At 40.7% G+C, this 20018-nt stretch overlaps 1 protein-coding gene across 5 annotated transcripts in view; it reads right to left on the bottom strand.

The window, feature by feature from the left end:
* The window catches only part of GRIN2A (glutamate ionotropic receptor NMDA type subunit 2A), a 174070-nt gene that overhangs the window by 58040 nt on the left and 96012 nt on the right, over positions 1 to 20018 (bottom strand). For all 5 annotated transcript variants that reach the window (XM_021295687.2, XM_021295689.2, XM_021295690.2 and 2 more), the window contains 2 exon segments: positions 10096 to 10210; positions 516 to 721 (listed from right to left, as the gene is read on the bottom strand). In XM_021295687.2, the coding sequence (XP_021151362.1) occupies positions 516 to 721; positions 10096 to 10210 (321 nt within the window).

Genomic DNA, 20018 nt, shown 5'->3' with positions numbered 1-20018 from the left:
GACAATAAGTCACACTGGTATTGTACACTGGAGTAGTTTATCCTGTACCAAACTTCAGCCTAAACATACATTTTCAATAGGAAACATTCTCTAAATCATTAAAGACCAATTAAAATGGGCATATTTCATCATAACTGGAAACAATTCAAAGAGGACTCATTGAAACAATCCAGCGTTAGAACACAATCTCCTTTCTTGTGACTGGAAGGGCTAGTTCTAGTTGACTTTCAACTTACTATAAACTTACTATCTTGTTAATTCAATGTGACTTACCTGACCCAATTATAACCAGAACCTTTCAACTTATAAAAAGGAAGATGTGCAAACAAGAACACACTGAGGGGAACAGGGAAAGACAAAGAGTAATTGAAACAGAGAAGGAAACGGAAATCCAGATAGCAAGAAGAAAAGAACAGCAAAGTATCAGAAAGCAATTTTAAGAAGCAAGAGAAAGATTTAATGAGAAAATAAAATATATTTTGCACTCAGAAGAGGAGAGCTGTGTATTTACTTACTTAATTCTGACAAATTTACGACATGGCACAGTGTTTTTTTGGCAGCTTTCCATCAAAGGGTCCACATCCTCAACGATGACAAAGGGAGCCTCCTCCAGGGTGACAATGCTCAGGTGGTTATCGTCAGGGTCGCTGTCGGCAAAAGAGCTGTACCTTGGCCAGACAGAGTACTTGAGGCTCAGCGAGTTGTTCTCCCATTTCCCCACCTGAAACGCCAAGACACGCAGAGATAAAAGCTGCTTGCTGGTTTTGACAAACGAGATCTAATATCACATGTGCCTGGATACAGGTACAGGAAATTACATTGGCAAGACAGTTGTCTTGGGTTTTTGTTATCAAAATTACTTTGCAACTTTTTAGTAATTGCATGAAGTGAGAAGGTGCAATGTGAAAAAGACAAATAAGGTCACGTTATTTTAAGAGAAAAGAGCTTTCTAAAGCCTGGGTGACATCAGTTATTACTATCTATCCCCTGGCTATAGCTGCACTGAAATTTGACATGTACCATGTCCGTTTGAGACAGAACAGCAAGCAGATACTCCATCTGTAACGAGGATCAATTTGCAGTAATAAGAAAACTGTTCTCAAAAAAAAAAAAACTAATCCACCCACACACCAAACTGATAACCAAAGTATCATAATATCATTTCTGTATCTTTTCAAAAGAGAAAACACTACTATTCTTATCGTTTGCATGGTCATCATGAAACCCTTTACCCAGGGTTCCATCTCACCTGAGCCAAGTTTATAAACGCAAGCTCAATTGTGCATGATTTAGTTCTTATTACAAATAATGTATTTTATTCTGTTTTACTTAATGCCAACTGGGATATTTAAGAAAGCATACCCCACTTTACATTAAAATTGTAGATTTATTTACTATTCTAAATTATCTCTTCTGAATTAACCTACTACTCTTTCCACTTCCAGAACACACGATTTGAATATTTTGAACACTCTAGCTCTGCTGCTGATGCTGGACTCACAAGTGAACAGCTTCCATGTTTATTTGGTATTTGATTTTAAAGCAGCTGTACTGTTGAAGATTACATGTTACACTTCCATCATTCTGCTAGAGTTCTGAATGGTCAAAACATGGTTTAAATTTTCATTTAAGTGTAGGGTAAGAATTTAGTTTTGTACAATTAAAGTACATAGTCAAAATATGGGAGGATTTTTATATTTGCTTGTGCAGAGCTAATTATATAATTGTTATTAAGAATATGAATGGTATTATTTATACTATGTTTTGCATCTTCATATATTATTTAGTTCTTTCAAGATCATTGTACAATTTATAGTCTCCCTTTTTTACAGGGTGATGGTTGAAATGACACAGAAAAGCTGTAGAATAAGCAAAACTAAAACATGAGCAGGTTTCTGTCCTAATAAAGAGAATTCATTAAATTGTATCCATATGTAGGTGTCCTGCAGGATCAACATTTATGTCACTTATGGAAGTCAAATCTAGTATTAGATCCAGTCAATATCTGTTTTGAATGTCTTTACAGCCTTCAAATGTTTAGGGGAATACCAAACCAAACCACAGGTTATAACAACTACAAATGCTCATCGTATTTCTGAACATTATATGCTTATAAAGCGTAAGAATTTGTGTGCAATCCCAAATGTTTAGTCCTTATTCAACACCATTGAAGTGGCTTACCTATGTCTACAAAGCAAAATAAATATCTGAGTTTAAAAAAGCATGTCGAATCCTTTTTTCACCTGTAAAAGTCATTAGAAATGCTGCAGAACATGGAAAAGTTCATATGTAAAATACAAAAAGTCGAATATGAGAAGTTCAGTTGCTGCTCTCAGTAGGAGACAACAGTGAGATTTGAGTGAACCATTTTACAGTGAAATAGTTTAACAACCTGAACATTTTCAAAATTCACTTGCTTCCAGCGTTTGGCAGCGTTCATTTGCAATGTGCTGCTTCATGGTCATTACAGCTAATGATCAAATGAACTAAACGTGGCATCCCCTGTCCAACTCCAAGCATCTGGATTTGAGGTAGAAGGGGTCTGTGTTTAAATTAGCATGCTTACCTGCTAATATGAGTATCCCTGATACAGATATTCTTTATGCAACATTTTCTAAGTTAACGACAAATTATTTGTCCACTAGAACACATTAGTTTGCACTATAAACCTCCAGTACAGAACAGTAACTCTACGTACTCTTAGCAGAGACCAGAAAACATTTCCACAGCCCGTCTGTCACAGATTAACAGGTCCACAAAAATAAAATAGTGGTGAATTCACATGTAACACAGAAACAGAGTGCCTTTATTGAAGAAATGTCACCACTTCAGTGAAGAATGAGCATCTTACTCTTTCTCTCTGCAGCCTAAACCTTCCTACTTGTCCTGAGTCAGTCTCAAGGGAACTCTTTGCCATTCAGCAGCTTTTTCTTATCTCCTCAGTCTCCAAGCCATCACATTGGAAAAGGGTAGCCAGAGGACAACAGAGAGTTAAAACACTGCACCAGCCTGCAAGGTTGTCAAAATTATATTTTGATATGGTGGGAGATGGGTAGAATAGAACTTCTCACAGAATCCCAGAATGTCAGGAATTGGAAGGGACCTCAAAGCTCATCCAGTGCAATCCCCCCATGGAGCAGGAACACCCAGATGAGGTTACACAGGAAGGTGTCCAGGCGGGTTGGAATGTCTGCACAGAAGGAGACTCCACAACCTCCCTGGGCAGCCTGGGCCAGGCTCTGCCACCCTCACTGGGAAGAAGTGCAAAGAGTCCAAAAGTGCATCTAGAAAGAGAGCTCTCCTGCTTAGGCCTCTTAAGAATCCAATTAATACTACTATAGAAATTAAAAGTGATAATGATCTTATTCTGAGTAGATACAGTGGAATATCTGTGTTGCTAGGTTTGAAAGTGGAGGGGGGAGAGCATTAAGAAAGCTTTTGAAGTAATAAACACAGTAGTGTGCATTTGTAAAACAAACATTTAAAAAAATAAAATTCAAGCTGAGGATAATGCTCAAAAAAGATATGCTCCATTACAGAACTGTCAAAAATTGCATGTTAATGCTTTTACTCTGTGTGGAAATGCCACGAAATATCCAGAGATTTATGATAAATTTCTGTCATTCCTAGTTAGACTGATAATGTTGTGGCTTCAATCCCAGAGAAGATGGTATTCACTGAAAAAAGGCAATGGAACCGTTCTGGGGAAAGATGCTGGCCCAAATGATTTATGGCCCGAAGACTCCCATAAAAAATACAGTTTCAATAGTCAGTCAAACCCCTAATTCACTATTATAGGTGCAAACCAGCTTCAAGCACAGACTTGCAATGGTACATATGTAATTGTATTTCTTTCAAACTTGTACATTCTTTGCTATTTCCTCCATCTTCATTTGCCGTCCAGAATATTCCCTTTGGTTTCATCTCTACAGGACACATGAAGGAAAGTAAAAACTGGCTGAGAGCGGGGAAGAGCTTGTTTGATGTCAGACTGAATCAGCAATCACAGCGTCCTCACCTCATCCCCCGCATCGCACAAACTCCCTGGATTACACACAGGTTTGACCGCCTCATGCATTGCTGTTTATTTTTTGAAGAATGCTATTTATTTTTTGAAGTATTTGGTGTGGTTCTGTGTAACAGCTACGTAAACACAAGAAGCCTGAGACAGACAGGCACCTTACAAAGTTACGTATTGCTGTTCCTCGCAGTCACCTCTCCCGCTGCACCCTAGAGTAGTCTCTGAATAATACAAGGATGACTGACATAATCCTAATCACACACCCGCACAGAGACCAGCAAATCAGACAAAAAGAGCAAGGCCAGCTCCTGAGGAGGGAGAGAAAAGAGCAGAGTATGTTCTCCCTCATGTGCCAACACTGGCACGAACACAAAGTCTGTCACACCGGCATCTCACACAGAAAACAAACAAATAACCGCGGCCTATCAGCCTCTTCCCAGCAGATGGGAACTGTACGCAATACACAGTCATCATCCGTTTGTAAAAAATATGTTACATGACAACAGGGGTACTAAATGCACTCCCAGGACTACCCAACTAGACCTTTGAAAAGAGAAAAATGTTGAGGGATGTTCTTTCTACGTGAAACACACACGCATATTGCAGACATACTTCTGCAGCTGTCTCAGTTTTGTGAATAAAATAATGCTGAGCAAATGCAAAATCTAATTCATCTTGCTTTATAGAAAAACTATTTATTACTTTTATTTCCACTTACAAGGAAGAACCACTCTGGCAAATTTTAAGTTGATAGCTAGAAAGCATAAATTGAGTTTGTCGGGGTAGCAATAACAAGCAGCTGCAGAACAAAGCACAAGAGCAAAATCATTCCTCCAAAACAGCATCTGTCACACACCTTCTGCTGCATCCCTTCGTGTTGCCGCATGGTTCTGAAGGTCCACACTCCACAATGACAGTCTAAATTTAAATGACAAAACACGACGCGAGCACTTTCATGTCTTATTAATAGGGAGTGCTGGTTTACAGTCCTGGGTGGTTTGAAGGCGTCCATTTAAAGACTTTGAAGATTTCAAAATTTGCTGGAGAATCTCAGATGGGGTTTGTGAATGTGCGGCTGTCCCCTCGCAGGCAGGAGTGAGCAGCAGGGCCCAAAGGAAAACCAGCAGCCGGGGTGATCACAAACACTCTGGGGAGGAAGGGAAAGCTGCCACCTCCTGTAGCTTCGTTTTTCTATATAGAATCAGTAACTAGCACTCACCAGATGCTCAGTGGATGGTAGGGTTTTGGCACTGGGAAGTGGTCCATATAACTCTATGTAGCACAAGAGTTCACACTCACACCAAAGAAGACATTTTATGAGTTGACTATGTCATATGAAAGGAAGAGCTCGACAAATTGACAGCCTCTTCCGCCACCTCCCAGTAAGGGAAGACGTTTTATCACCCTCTGCACTCAATGGAGATCTTTCAGCCCTCTAGAAGCGTGCAGATGGCCATACCTTCACATCCAGAGAGGAACAGCTGCCCTGAAAGTCTTCCTGCTCTTTAATTCTTGTCTAATATTAGCTGTAAAGAACAGGAGCAGAGCACAACTTGCTGCCAGTTCCCATGGTAGCTGCGATTCCTTCACAGGAGCAGAGAGGAGGGAAGCATCCTCCTTGGGAATCAGGGATTTGAGAAACGCTGCATAATAATCAGTGCAATTCAGTACAGTAAAGGTCAAAGGAAAGGCCTTCAGGCTGAGTTAAAGCTCACTGATACAGAACCAATATGCAATTTTCACTCAACAGTAAGTGCATATTTACAGGAAGACTAAACAGCTAAGCAAAAAGGATGGAACGAAGAACATGACAACCTAGGAGATGGTAAGAACATCTTGTTTGCACTATGGGCGAAGATAATATATCACATTAGGCCACAGAGCTCTTTACAAAGGACGTACCAGCAAATCGATGATTAGATCATGCAATTTCATCTGTTCTAGTTAAAATATATGCATTTCTTCACAACTTTTAGGGAATGTCTATCATAAGGCACCAGGATCATTCAGCTGTTATGACCCCCACCCAGAAATCAATTGAGATTTCACAAAAAACTACCCTGTGCCATCTCAGTGACCTTCTATTATCACGATACTCTTACAAAACACTCTGTCAGAAGTCTGAGTGAGTGTTAGGGTTTTCAATTCTCATCCAGGGAAGTTTCAGTCATAGCATTAGACAGGACAGCTGCCTTTCCTGGGCCCATGATGGTGGATGCTCGTAGCCAGATGGAGCTCTCTGTGCAGACCTTGGTTCATTTATTCCAGGCAGGAGTCACACACCCTCTGCCCACTCATTCCTGTTTACTTACAAATGTGTACAACCTCACACAGAGCTTGTCAATCTGACATACGCTAGTTAATCAGAGCAAAATCGAGTTCTACGTTAAATCCTGCATTAATAGGAAGTTAAAGATGATTGGTTGTATTTAGAATAAACCTGGATGTAAGTAACGGCTCTTGCAATAGCATTTACCCACCAGTTGTGCCACATAGTACCTCTTACTCTTGCTTCTTGCAAAATTCATTGACTACAAAAATGTAGGTCTCTTCCATCTCACAAATTCTCCCAGAATGCTGACCATCATGGTAATTTTGCCTGTACGTATCTGGACCACCAGTAAAACATTCTTTTTTATCCTCGAACTCATATTTACACATGGAACACACTCATCTTTAAATGCAACACGGTCCTCCCTACCCTACTTAACATGTATGATAGGCACAGCTAATTAAACCACCAAATTTTCCACTGCTAATTATATTCTAGTATATGATTTTAATATTGGATTGATTTGGTTTATTTCCATGCTAAAAGTTGCCTGGTTCTGCTGGAGCTCCGCAGGTTTTTCAGCACCAGCACTGTGCTCCTGCAGCGCTTTGGTGATATTTGGGCAACACCGTTATCTCTGGCAAATTTATCAAGTTTCACTGAAAAACACACATTAAGCTTGTCTTCTTAAAATCAGAGAAGAGCAGCCCCTTTGCCTGTCAAGATTACCAGCAAGAACACAAATGTTGATGCCAGAAGTTTGAGCAGCTGCTTCAGGATCTGTCAAAACATCTCGCTGGATTCCTCCTGAACGTGCCCAAAAGTGATGTTCAGTCTTCCAACTATTACCACCCTACCAGCTTCTTTCAGAATCTGATACGGGACAAATCCCTCAGTCAACCCCATTATGTGAAGTTATCACTTCAAAGTTTTGATCCTGAGCCATTTGTAAAGGGAAATGAACTTATTTTCCTAGGGGTAACATGAATGTTCTTCAACTATGGTTGAATGGATTTTCTGTAACTTCAAGCCTCAAGTCAAGTATATCAATTTTGAGACTGAAGAAAAATTACGTTTAAGTAAAAGCAGATTATTATACTAAAACCAAGGAAAATTGAGTTTTAATATTAAATCTTGTATTTTCAGCAGAATATTGGGTAAAAAAATCTTCACATAAAACACAATTACTCTTTCTTACATAAATAATAAAGTAGCTACTTGTGATTTCTGTGTACATTAGTTACATTACAAGGATTAGCAGGCTGCTGCATCATCACTTTTTCACAAGTAAATTACTCAGATTCTAGTACTTGATGTTTTCCATATATGACTGACGATATTGAATAAGACTTCAAGAAAACAATTCCATGATACTTGTTGCAGTAAAGTAATTGGAAGTAAAAGTAGGTGCCTGTCTGGAAACTCAAAGCAGGAAACGTTTGACGTCAGATGAGTAACTTTGACAGTGCTGAAATTGAGCAAAACAGTGCAAGGAGAAAGGACCAAAGGGAAAGATATTGGCTAAGAGATTTGGGGTGAGAAATGTAACTTGGAAAAGAACGTTGAGACAGCACTACAGAGATGTTAAAATAAACCAGGGCGAGGGCAAGGTTTATTTACTCATGTCCCTAAGTCAGAGGAACTGCCCTATTAGTATTATTACTATTATCACCATTCTTATCATTACAACCCAGGCCAGGCTGGACAGGGCTCTGAGGAACCTGATCTGGGTGAATATGTCCCTGCTCATGGCAGGGGTGGCACTGGATGAGCTTTGGAGGTCCCTTCAACCCGAACTATTCTGTTATTATTTCTGAAGTGCACAATGATTCTCTGCTGATATAAACGTGGCTGCTCCAAGATAGCCAAGAGCTACATCCAGCTTGCCAGGATAATTGATTACTCAGTTTATTTGTCTTCATCCACAGAGGCAGGGATCAGCTTGTGGTCAGAAGAGTAATTCTGGTGGTGACAGCCCATTCTTGGCTGCCTTTCCCTTCTCCCCTCTGACATAATTAAAGCTGGCCCCATTCCCACAGCTCTGCGATGGAGCAGCAGACACACGCTGGAGCTGGGGCAGGCTGGCTCCACCAAACTCCTCTGGCCGTCTACCAGAAGGGCTCTGGGGCAAATGGGAAGCTAGAAGCAGATGCATAGACACTTTTTGGGGGGCATGAGCCTCCCTTCAATCACTCTTTTTCCTCCTAGAAGCCCCTCAGACACAGCGATGAGCAGTTTGGGGTTCACCAGACAGAAAGCTGTGCACACACTGTTATTTCTTGGAAACAATGTTGGTTCATATATCCAGCATTTCTTTGCTGCTGTTAGCTTATTTTACAGAAACATCACACCAATCTCCCCTGGTCCTCTGAACGATCTCTTTCAAGGTACAAAATGTAGGAAATTATTACACCATAAGCATTGTTGGCTGCCTCCCTAGCTATTTTCTCCCCTTGGTGTCTCATACTAATATTCCCCATGTATTATATTTTTTCCAGAACATGATATATGAGATGCAGACTGTTGAGGAATTTTAAAACAGGGTAAGAAATTTTCATAATGGTTACTGAGCAAACGATTCCTCTAAAGATTCAGATTGACACATTTACATAGGATTAAATTTAACCAGAGAACTAAATTTGCATCAAATGAACATCACAAAGTACATAGTGTTATCTAGGACTACTCTCTATGTTTTGCCATGGCTAGTATATTTACTGAGATGTCCTTCAGTTAATCTTATTTTTTCATTAGTATTCAACATGATGAAGATCCTTGCAGTCTTACAAACTGAAATTGTAAGTTGATTTTATGGGATCTTAAAACTATAAGAAAAGGAGTTCATAGATTTCAGCAGCAATTTAGGTAATGTAAGATCATGCTTTAGGAAGTTAAAATAAAACTGGTAGATGATACAGATGTATTTTCTCCTACAGTCTCATATTCAATACAGTTTCTAATGTCCCTTTTTAAAACACAGGACAAGAGACAGTCTGCAAAACTCAGAGCCAGGACAGTCACAGGCCGAGGTGGGAGTTTTAAAGAAAAATCACTCATTATAAGCTTTTTCTTTTATTACTTACATGTATGATTAACCCTGATATTAAGACATAGAGGACTTTTTAAAAGTGTGTAGCAGGACATAGTCTCGGTAAGATCTAGAGGACCAGCCCCAAGCTATGTTCAGATTCTAGGTCACTGCACGCTGTCTCTGTATTATATACATAAGAAAATAATATTATTTACTCTTCACAGCAACTTTTCCTTCTAGTCTATATAGAGGTTTATGGTGATCATTAGGCTACCAGGAGAACACAAGTCAAGATTCCAAAGTTCTGAGGCAAACATTATAGGGATTATCCTCCGATTCAACAATAATTTCACCATTATAAAAAAAAAGCAGTTTAAAATCTGTCAAACAATACAAAACAAGTAAATAAAAGGACTGAAGTTGTCAATATACACAAATCCATCCAAATTTAAGTAGTTAAGACATAAGTTTCAGGAGATTTTTCACTCATCCATTTTATTTTAGTAAATTGTAAGAAGAAATGCAAGGCACGTTTCACAGAAATCTGAAATCTACATGGCATATCTTCCCTGATATGTTGCTTTCCCTCTTAAAACTCCTTAGACTTACTCAGAATAAGGTAAAATTATCATTTCTGAACTGTTGTGACAAATCTGCTGCAGCGGAATATCATCATTGACACCCGTAACGTTAACCTGTCTACTTGTGATCAATGGGGTTCTACCAAGTCTCTCCCATGTCTCCGGTCGCTGCCCCCGCGGCTCCGCTCACCTTTTCCCACTCGCGGTCGTTGTTCAGCACAATCACCACCAGCCTGGGATGTGCCTGGTAACCATCTGCTGTGAAGGACAAATCTCTGCCTTCCCAAGTCACATTCATCATAAACCTAGAAGGCAAGAAAAACAAGTTCAGTGAAATATTAATGAGCTGTCCTGCAGTTAATGAGCGAGCTGGCTCGGTCACCAGAACCACTGATGAAATACATGCCCCAAATCCTGGGAACGTGGTGGAAAGATGACGTTTGGAGCACGGCGAGTCTTGAGCATTTCATAGAATCATTTTGGTTGGAAGAGACCCTCAGGATCATCAAGTCCAACCATAACCTAACTCTAGCACTAAACCACATCCCTAATAACCTCGTCTAAACACCTTTTAAACCCCTCCAGGGATGGTGACTCCACCACTGCCCTAGGCAGCCTGTTCCAACACCTGACAGCCCTTTCCAGGAAGAATTTTTTCCTAATGTCCAATTTAAATCCCCCCTGGTGCAACTTGAGGCCATTTCTTCTGGTCTTATCACTTGCTACTTGGGAGAAGAAACCAACCCCATCCATGCTCTGAGCTCCTTTCAGGCAGTTCAGAGATCAGAAGGTCTCCCCTCAGCTCCTGTTCTCCAGCTGAACCCTCCAGGTTGTGCTCCAGCCCCTCACCAGCCTCATCGCCTCCTCTGCACTCTCTCCAGTATTTCAATGTCCCGAAATTCCTGTGAAATTTCAATGTCTAGTATTTCAATGGCCAGCATTCCAGCCATCTAACAAACTTGACTTTTCTCAAAAACCATTTTCTCTCAAAATTTCCCACAGATTTACTACATAAATCCATATTTATATTTGCTCCGGTACCACATAGCTTCAGTGTTTCTCAGTGAGAACAGATTGTTTCCACTGCTCCAGGGTCAGAAAGAGCAATGAGAAATTGCAGTTTTTATTTAAAACACAAATACAGGGAACTTAGTGCCAAGAGTGAACTACCATGGCACACAGGTCAAGCTCCCCCGACTGTGATATTGCAAAAATCTATCATTTTATACATTATCTGAGTGTGCCTCACCAAAGAAAATCAGGCACAAAAGGGAAAAGAGCAAAGGGCTGGTATTGGCATTGGTGTTCTTTGGGCATGTTGAAGAAAATCACAACTTCAGACTGCCAATGTGGCAGGAGAGGGAAAACTGCAATGCGGAATCTTGGAGATCTCATGGTGCTTCCAGAAGATAACGTGCTCTCCACCCCATTTGCACGTTCTGAAGTGGATTGCATTGAATCGCACTGAATTCTCCGTGCATTTTATTGAAACAAATTCAATTCAAGCTTTCACGTAGGTGCTCTCCTTCTGCAATTCAACTCAACTCCAATGTCATTTACCTCTCAGACAGATGTGTTCTGAAGGGTGTTAAAGTTACTCTAACTGTTCTTCATACATTGCTCTGTGATATTTTACCCACAAGAAGCTAATACCAGTTTACATGCGATTTTTCTTTTATTTTTTTGGGTTTTGTAGCAATAGTAATAGTGCTTCTTTAGCTCCACATTCAAGGGAGAAGGCTTTGCATTGACTTAGCCACCTGAAAATCCCAACAGCAGAACCACACTAAAGTATATACACCCAAAAGAAACAATGGCCTTGCATCATAACAGTTAATAATTAAATGTGCAGTGCCCTAAACAGATATATTAACATCATTCAGCACCAGTGTGACAGCAGTTTGTAGAGTCACCCATTGTAATAACTCATATTTTGTGACAGACTTTCGGCGTGAAAATTTTCCCCTTGGCAGAACTTTGCTTTTCAGTTGAACTGATTTCCTGTATATTACATTCATCCAGCACTGAAAGAGCTTGCTTGGGAATAAAAACCTCATTTGCCACCATGAGAGCAAGTGACAAACCACCAGACAGAATTTGCCTGCGTATACATGAAAGAAAACAGCACAATGCTCGCTCACTGCTAGAAATCAAACGCATGGTGACCCGAGGCATAAAATGCCCAGGACTTGAGTTGTACCCTTCTCTTACGTAGCTTGGTAAAATTGCCACCCCAGATTTCAACCACCACTCAGCATATTTTGGGATTAATATGCAAAGGCCCCAGCCCAGAATTAAGTCAAGGGCCGCACAAGGTGCAGGGCTGGAGCTGCACTAACGCTCAAGTGCTCCAAAAAGAAAGATGAACCACAAATCTAAAGCGAAAAAGCAAACTCAGCGGATAATTTTAAACTGTGTGAATTCACCAGTCATTTAGTAGTGAAACACATTCTGCAAGTTAGAAAAAAAGTCCCTAATGTGTAAAAGTCTCTTAAAAGGGTATTGTCCGAGTTGTGGACAAAGGTACCACGGAGTGACACAGACTGAGCTACCCCAGTTTCTCAAATTGCGGCAGTAAAAAGAACTTCAAAGAGATTCATGTTTTCCCAAGTACATTTTTCTGCACAAAATTTATCGACTGCCTGTGTTCTTCAGAAACCAACACCTACAAATACACGGTCCTTTTTGAATTGTCATTTTTCCTCCACAAAGGACAGAAGTCCTGCTCTGCTTTTACTGGCCAAGATCCTAAACTGCTTGTCCCTGTGAGAAACAACCGTGTGCTTCTCTGTTCTGGGTTCAGCAGAGTGAAGAAAAGACGGTATTTGTATGATGCTATTTTTATAGAGTTTTAAGCCAAAGATTAATTCTGTGCATGATGTCTTTGTTTTCTAAATTGGTCAAAATATATTTCTGAGGTACTTTCAGAACTGCATATTTTTGTTCTTAGCTAAATGACGTGCCTGATAATTTGAGCTTATTATTTTAAGGGGGCAATTCAGCATACACCTTGGATTAGTAGCTAATCTGCTTTCATATCTCATTAATGCTGTAACCTTTGCAAAGGCATGATAGCAGGAGGCCTTGTGATGATATTATAACATTAAAATCTTAATTAACTTTTGCAACCTGAAGTTTGTGAGGAGGATTAGCCAGGTGATACGTGCATGAAAATTGGGATTTGGGGGGCAGAAGTTAAGCTATTATCACCCTGAATCCAAAACAGATTTTTATCATGCAATGAACCAAGCCTGTACTACATATTTCAAACATTTTTAAACATTTATGCAATTATTTTTTGCTTGTCACCTTCCTCAACAAGACTGAAAAGAGAAGTGTTGAAACACCACAGCAGAACACTGTTCCCATTGTATTTACAGCAAGCCTTGGAAGCACAAAGGTTACAAACTACTCGCCAAATTTCCATCTTCTTTTTTATAGAATCAAAGAAATGAAAATTCTGACTCTACCCAGAAAAACAGAACACGTTTGAATAAGGTGGCCCTTCCTATCATGTAAATATCATATCAAAACTCCATTGACTAATTTCCAGTAACAAACACGAGGAGAGTTTGCTTAAAAGGTCAGGCCCAAATTTTTAGGAGATCTCAGTTTTTAGAAGACCATTTGCTAGGCTGCAATATTGCTGAAACAGGAGCACCTTTCTGGCCAGCCTTCTTACAGAAGTCGGGGACTTTTTCGCCCTGAAGGCGTTTGGTAAGGGATTTCCTATAAACAGTTGAAACGCCAGCAAAGCCACCATCGTGCCTGGAGCAGGATCTCTGAGGCATTCTGCTTTGATGTTATACAACAGCAAATGTCTTTGCAAGCTATGGGATTTCTTTTGATATTTACCATGTATACGTATACACATACACGCAAGACACACAAATATTCCCCTAATAGACGCAAGAATTTGAGAGCAAAAGTAAGAAGGTTTCGTGTATTTTGTGGTGGGCAATTTTTAAGGAGAAAAAAAAACAAACCAAAACAACAATATGAGCCATAATACTTGCTGTGTCTCACAGAAAGAGCAGTTCTAGCCCTGCCTTCATAAACTGCTGTGAGAAAACATGCAGCGAGAGAAGGAAAGCTCAGTGCGGAGATCAGAGATGTCCCCCCGCAGCACTCCTGCCTGCTGGATCTGGGGCTGCCAGGCAGGGAGCATCCCCCCAAACATTCCTGTCCTCAGGACGGGTGCTCTCATGTCTCCCAGAGACCCTGCAGCACCACTTTAGAATTTATTTCTCCCTTAGAGCAGCTGCACTTACTCCTGCTCACCCATTAAGAGCAGGAGCCAAGAGACTCAGTCCCTTGTTTCTCCTTTTCGGGGTAACGTCAGCCATAGGCAACAGCATCTGAACCAGTTGCTCAATCAACTGGCTGCTCCAGGGGAAAGAGAAACGAAGATTTTTGAGATTCATGGGGCTAGAAATCAGTGAAAAATATGGCGCACAACCTGGAACCATCCCTCAAAAGCATCGCACAGCCGGGAGGAAGCGCTGCTGTAGAGACACCACAAAACACGTCTTCGCATTGAGGCGGCAGCACTCTGTGCCTGCTGGGGCCACACAGGGCTACTTACGCTTAAATAAAACTGAAACATTCTTCCAGAAAGGTGCAAGGATCATAGCATTAAAAAGATGTCATATGTACGAAAATACTTTCACAAATGCGTAAGAATTGAGGCCATCTAGAAAAGACCTGGATCTTAAAAGCTAGCAATAGTGTGCATGGATATACACATACCCAGGAAATCCTTGGAGCAATGTAATAAATTAAAACTTCTTAATTAATTGATCCCTTAAAAATAAATGCGTGCACTGTAGTCGTGATAATTATTATACCATATGACAAAAAAATACTCTCACCAAAACTAATACAGTGAAAAATCTCCCTGCTTCTCCCTTCAAAACTGTTTTGATGTTTTCTCCATTTTTCTATCTTTGTTTTTTTGGGTTGGTTGGTTGTTTTTGTTTGTTTGTTTTTTCAGTCTATCCACTGAAATACAAATGTGAAACTGTCTGTGCTAGGACCAAGTAACTGAGCACAATTAGTAACAACAGCTGCTTTTCCTACAGAAAGAATCCTTTGGTTTCTCCCCTGCCAAGGCTGAAACCTTCTTCTCCATTAACCTCTTTTCACAACACTATAGCATCCACCAATAAATGCATTGCTAGAGCAGTGAGGGGGGAGACGTGTTGAATTCCCAGTGGTACCTTTAAAACCTTCACTCTGGTGGGTGGGAGGGTGATCGTGGGAGAAACTGCTCTGAGCTCCAGTCCAGCAAAGCACCACAGGCACATTATTTTATAATGATAATTTGATAGAGATTCAGACTTTTTAAAAGAGAAATTCAGGACTCATCAGGCTCGGGGACAGAGCCAGCTCTGCAATAACAGGCTGGTTTATAATTAGCATGAAATCCACCCAGTATCCAGCTCCCAAACCCGTCACTGGCTGGGAAAAACATAATGGGTACAGCAGGGGTATTGACTAGAACACACCGCTCCTAAGCTATTGCTAAAGATGAGAACTGAGTTACCAGACCTGTACAATAAAGCCTGGAGCCTGATAGCTGCAGGGAGCAGAAAGCCCGTGGGATTCCTCGCTGCCATGACTTCAGACCCATCTTCGCTGCCAGCCAGATCAGATAATCAAACCTGATCAATTCCTCAGGTGCTGTCACTGGGGACTCTCACATTTTATTTAGTGCCTTCTTCACCATGGGGCAGAGTTTCAAACCCGTGACAACCGCAGGCAACGAAGAGGAACAGCAGAGACTCAGAGAAATACAGGTTTCATAAAAGGAACTCTCCCCCAAATCGCCCAAACAAGGAATTTCCAAACTGGGATTTAAAGCAGATGAGATACCTCACAACCAGTGTGTCATCTGGTGATGTTTCTCTTTCCTCCCAACAGTATGAACCAACCATTTTAATAATCTAGACAGCCAGCCTGCCTGGGGTTGGCATTCACCCAGCATCACACCTAAAAGAGCAGGAGTCAGTCCAAATTTTGTTCTTCTTTATCTTGAGGCTCTGAACAGCTAAATTCCTTGCTGTGGTACTAACATGAAATCTGAAGGATAATTATCAATACAAACCCCGAGAAAAAATATTTATCATTAAGAAACAGATTTCCTAAAAACACTGATAAAATTAAATCAAGCAATGCTGAATGTAGAATATATAATGTGTGGTCTGAAGGACATATAGAAATAGGTCTGAAATACACTATTAAACAAGGTAGCAATACATTTGTCAGACTGTTACCCTATTTTTAAAGACAATTTAATATCTTAGGCTATGTAGGATTTCTTTTTCTAAATTCAAATCCTTCACAGTGATGCAAAAGCTCCTCTTCTTCCTCTCTGAGCCTCCTCCTCCTCCCTCCTTTGGAGCTGTATCTCCCTAGGCCTTGAGCCAGCATAGAGGAATCAAATTTTGGGAACAATATGCTCAGCGACTGTGAAAAAGGAAGGGCATGCCAGCTACTTGTACCTCCCGTCAACTGCTCCTTAAAGCATTAGTTGCCGCTAGGTCTGGAAGAGTCACTTTGCCCCAATTCTGCCAGACAAAAGGCAAAACACTTGGGGAGCCCTTCGGAAAGGGGGGCAAGGGGAGGGAGCAAAATCAGAAAGAGCCCAGCTGCCTGGAAGCAGACTAGTGTAACTCATGAAACATGAGAAGGTTTAGTGTCTTAACGTTGTTATTATTAGCAATAGTATTTCGTAAAAAGCACTGATACGGTTCCATTTTGCTCCAGCACCTCAGAAACATCCCAAACCCTTCCCCACGAGGCCGCCTGGCTTCCCGCACGCGGCTGCTGTCTGCACAGCTCCAAGAACCTTCACGTGTATTTTGAATTTCCAGGCCTGCTTTCAGCCCCCAAGGCCGACTCTGCCCAACTCCAGAACAGACACCATGCTTGCTCTCAGTTTAATTTTTTTTATATTATCACAAAAAAGGGGAAAATGTTCTGAAAGTCCCCAATCTGGTAACTGTTTGGTACCTTCTGCTTTTTAAACAGACCTAACCTGGGAAAAAATTTGATACAGATTATCTACTATTTCTTGACTCGCCTCCTCAGTAAACCAGCACCACGTCAGAATCTCTTGGTTGGAGTGTTTTCCCCCACAATCCCTCTTCTGTGAAGTTTTACTTTCTGAGAAACATGTCAACAGTTTCATCAGTTCAGTTCCTTGCTATTTAATGCAACTATGTGGAAAATGCCCTCATACTACAGAAGAGGGCAATTACAGCACATGAATTCTTGAAGTGCAAATATCTAGTTGGTCATGTTTAAAATCTGCTCCTCAGCATTCAGTCAGACTTTGTGTGTCCCCGTGTACCAATCCAACTGCTACAAAGCTCTTCAGGGCCTCCTGAACAGAAAGCATCACTACACAAATTAATGAGGCTAAGTGGGATCCTGCTACTGACTTTTTTCCTTGCCTTCAGTATCTTTTCTCATTCATTTTTTCATGTTGACAATAATAATTCCTTGCAATTCAGAATGTCTTAAATTAGTTGTTAATACTACATCTAGGACTGGCAGTCTGGTCCTTATTCAGACATGCTTGCCTAAACATACTGTGCCTAAATACACTGTCAACCCTGGAAATCTGCTGCTTTCTTCATGCCTTTGGCCATTTGGGTGCATCAGCCAGCTTGGAGTTTGTGTCTGCAGGGCAGCACTTGCAGTAGTGAAGGAGAAAATTAAGCAAATCCAGCAGCATGCAAAAACTGAAACTTCTTCAAGCTTTAAAGTTACCAAAAATGAAGCACTAAAGTAAAAATGCTTCCAGACAAGTTGTCCCCCTCCAAAACACGTGTGACTATTGAAACCTGGGTTACCCCACGGATCGTCACGCGGGGTGTGATGCACCCCTGGGAGCACATCGGGGCTCCAATGGAGCTGCAGTGGGATCACAAAATGGGAAAGACAAACAGTCTCCTGGAGAGCCTTCGGTGAATGTAAATAGCATTTGGTTTTCTGCACAGTGAGTATGTTACTAGTGAAAAAGCATTTTGCTTCATATATAATTAGTTAAATAATGATACATCTTCAATCATACAACAAAGCAGATGATATTTATCTTTCCCAAGTCTTTTGACAGAACTCAAATGAACAAATCCTCTGTAAATTGGCTGCTGAGCTGCGTGCAGGAAAAGATTAAACAGATTTGCTGGATTATTCATGAAACCGTTGCGTCCATTTAATACCTAATTTTGCCCATAAGAAAAAGAAGAAAATTTATCTGTCAGTACTAAAATCTAAATCAAAATATTAAACTTGATGAACCAGGATCAGCTAATAAATGTGTAGCCGGCCCTTTGGCCATCACATTGCTCCTGCTCCCCGGCTGGGTGATGGCGAATAAAGGAAACTATAGAATCATCAGATGTCCAGAGTTGGAAGGACCCATAAGGATCATCGAGTCCAAGTCCTGCCCGTGCATGGGAAGGGCCTGGGCAGCTTTCTAGCCCTGCTACCAAAGTAAACAAGTCTCTAAATCTTGCCTATTATTTGGTTGTATCTGGAAACTGAATATATCTAAATAAATGTCAAGACCGCATGGTAAACACCTGACCACCTACAGATAGACACATCTTTTTGCTTTTCAGGATAACGACAACAGAGCAACAGCTTTGTCCTCCCCATCCCTCCCTGCACTGATCAGAGTGGTTGGAAATGTGAAATTTATTTCCTGGGGTTATGACTTTTACGCACATCATGAGGACTCTTCTAGACGAAGCAGGAGCATTTCTATTCACAAAGCAGCAGCATTTTCCATGACGACTGGCAGGGTGATTTTGTTTTGCTGTTTGTTTGCTTACATGTTTTTTTTTTTTGAGAGCGAGCAGCGTTTGTTCAACTGACATTGCATTAATGAGCTGCTAATTCTATCTATCCCGCTGCGCTAGTGCCAGTATTTTTGTCTTGGGAGAATCTGGGTCTTATACAGATGAGAAAAGATTATCTGAATCAATACATATATATGTATATATGTTTGTGTGTGTGTTTTTAATGTGTTGACAAGGATCCCTGTATTTTAAATCCTTTATTCACAGGGAAAAACTAGTTTTCCCATGTGTATTAGGAATGAACACTGATCAAATCATTCCAAAAACTAAAGCAAACCTGATTTGTTCTGGATCTAGAAAGCCAATAAAAGCATCTCAAAATTGCAGTGACAAAGGAAGGATAAATTGTGCGCTTCAAAACATATATATCTTCAAACCAATTTAATACACAAAGGATTTGAGAAAGAGAGAGGAGGAGCTTTCACTTCATGGCTTTCTTTACATAGAATTTCTTCATAAATGGAGATGAAAATCATTATCTAGATGGGAAGTCATACATAAAGCATTAGCAACCTCCATTTACAAGCAAATTAGCTATTATGGCATCGCCTTAGAACACTATACTGGGTTTAAAGCTGAATTAGACTGTCACTGTAATAGATGGAGTCTAAAAATCCTCTTTCTTTGCTCCATTCTGGAGCTTGGCTTTGCTCAAGCATCACCTCCCAGAGCCTCTCCCAGTCCCCAGCTCACAAACAGCGTCCCTATTCCCCAGTGGGGATTTCCAGCGCAAACAGGGGACATGGTACCACAGATCCCTGGTCCATCAGCTCTTTACAGCTCCTTGAGGCCTCTTCATCGTCAGGATGCTCCAAAACCCTTAGGTCAAGTTAGCTCCTTAATACAGCATCGTATACATTTATCGCACAGTTTAAAATACACATCTGTGACCTGAAACTGCAAAGACTGCATTTGAGAATAAACCTCCAATTTAGGCATTGATTTGCCATGTGAGGGAGAAACCTACAATTTAGTGCCGAGGATAAGAAAGTACAATGAATTTATGTAATTCACCTTGGCATGGAGAGACTGGTCAGCTCCCAGAGATTACTTAGCACTGCTAAATGCTGCTATATACTTGCTTTTCTTGCAGATTATATGTGACAAGAATAGTCTTGGGGAGTTATTACATAAGAAGGACTATTTAAAGTTTACTCATTTTAGTGTAATTCTAACATTTCTAAATTCAAACCAGCTGCTGCTGCTTCTTCTGGTGGTGGAGGAGCTCCATGAATCTCTGATA

This window comes from Columba livia, chromosome 15, assembly GCF_036013475.1.
Source record: "Columba livia isolate bColLiv1 breed racing homer chromosome 15, bColLiv1.pat.W.v2, whole genome shotgun sequence".
NCBI classification, from domain to species: domain Eukaryota; kingdom Metazoa; phylum Chordata; class Aves; order Columbiformes; family Columbidae; genus Columba; species Columba livia.
Note: the sequence above shows the minus strand (reverse complement) of the source record. Positions and strands in the feature narration are given on the sequence as shown.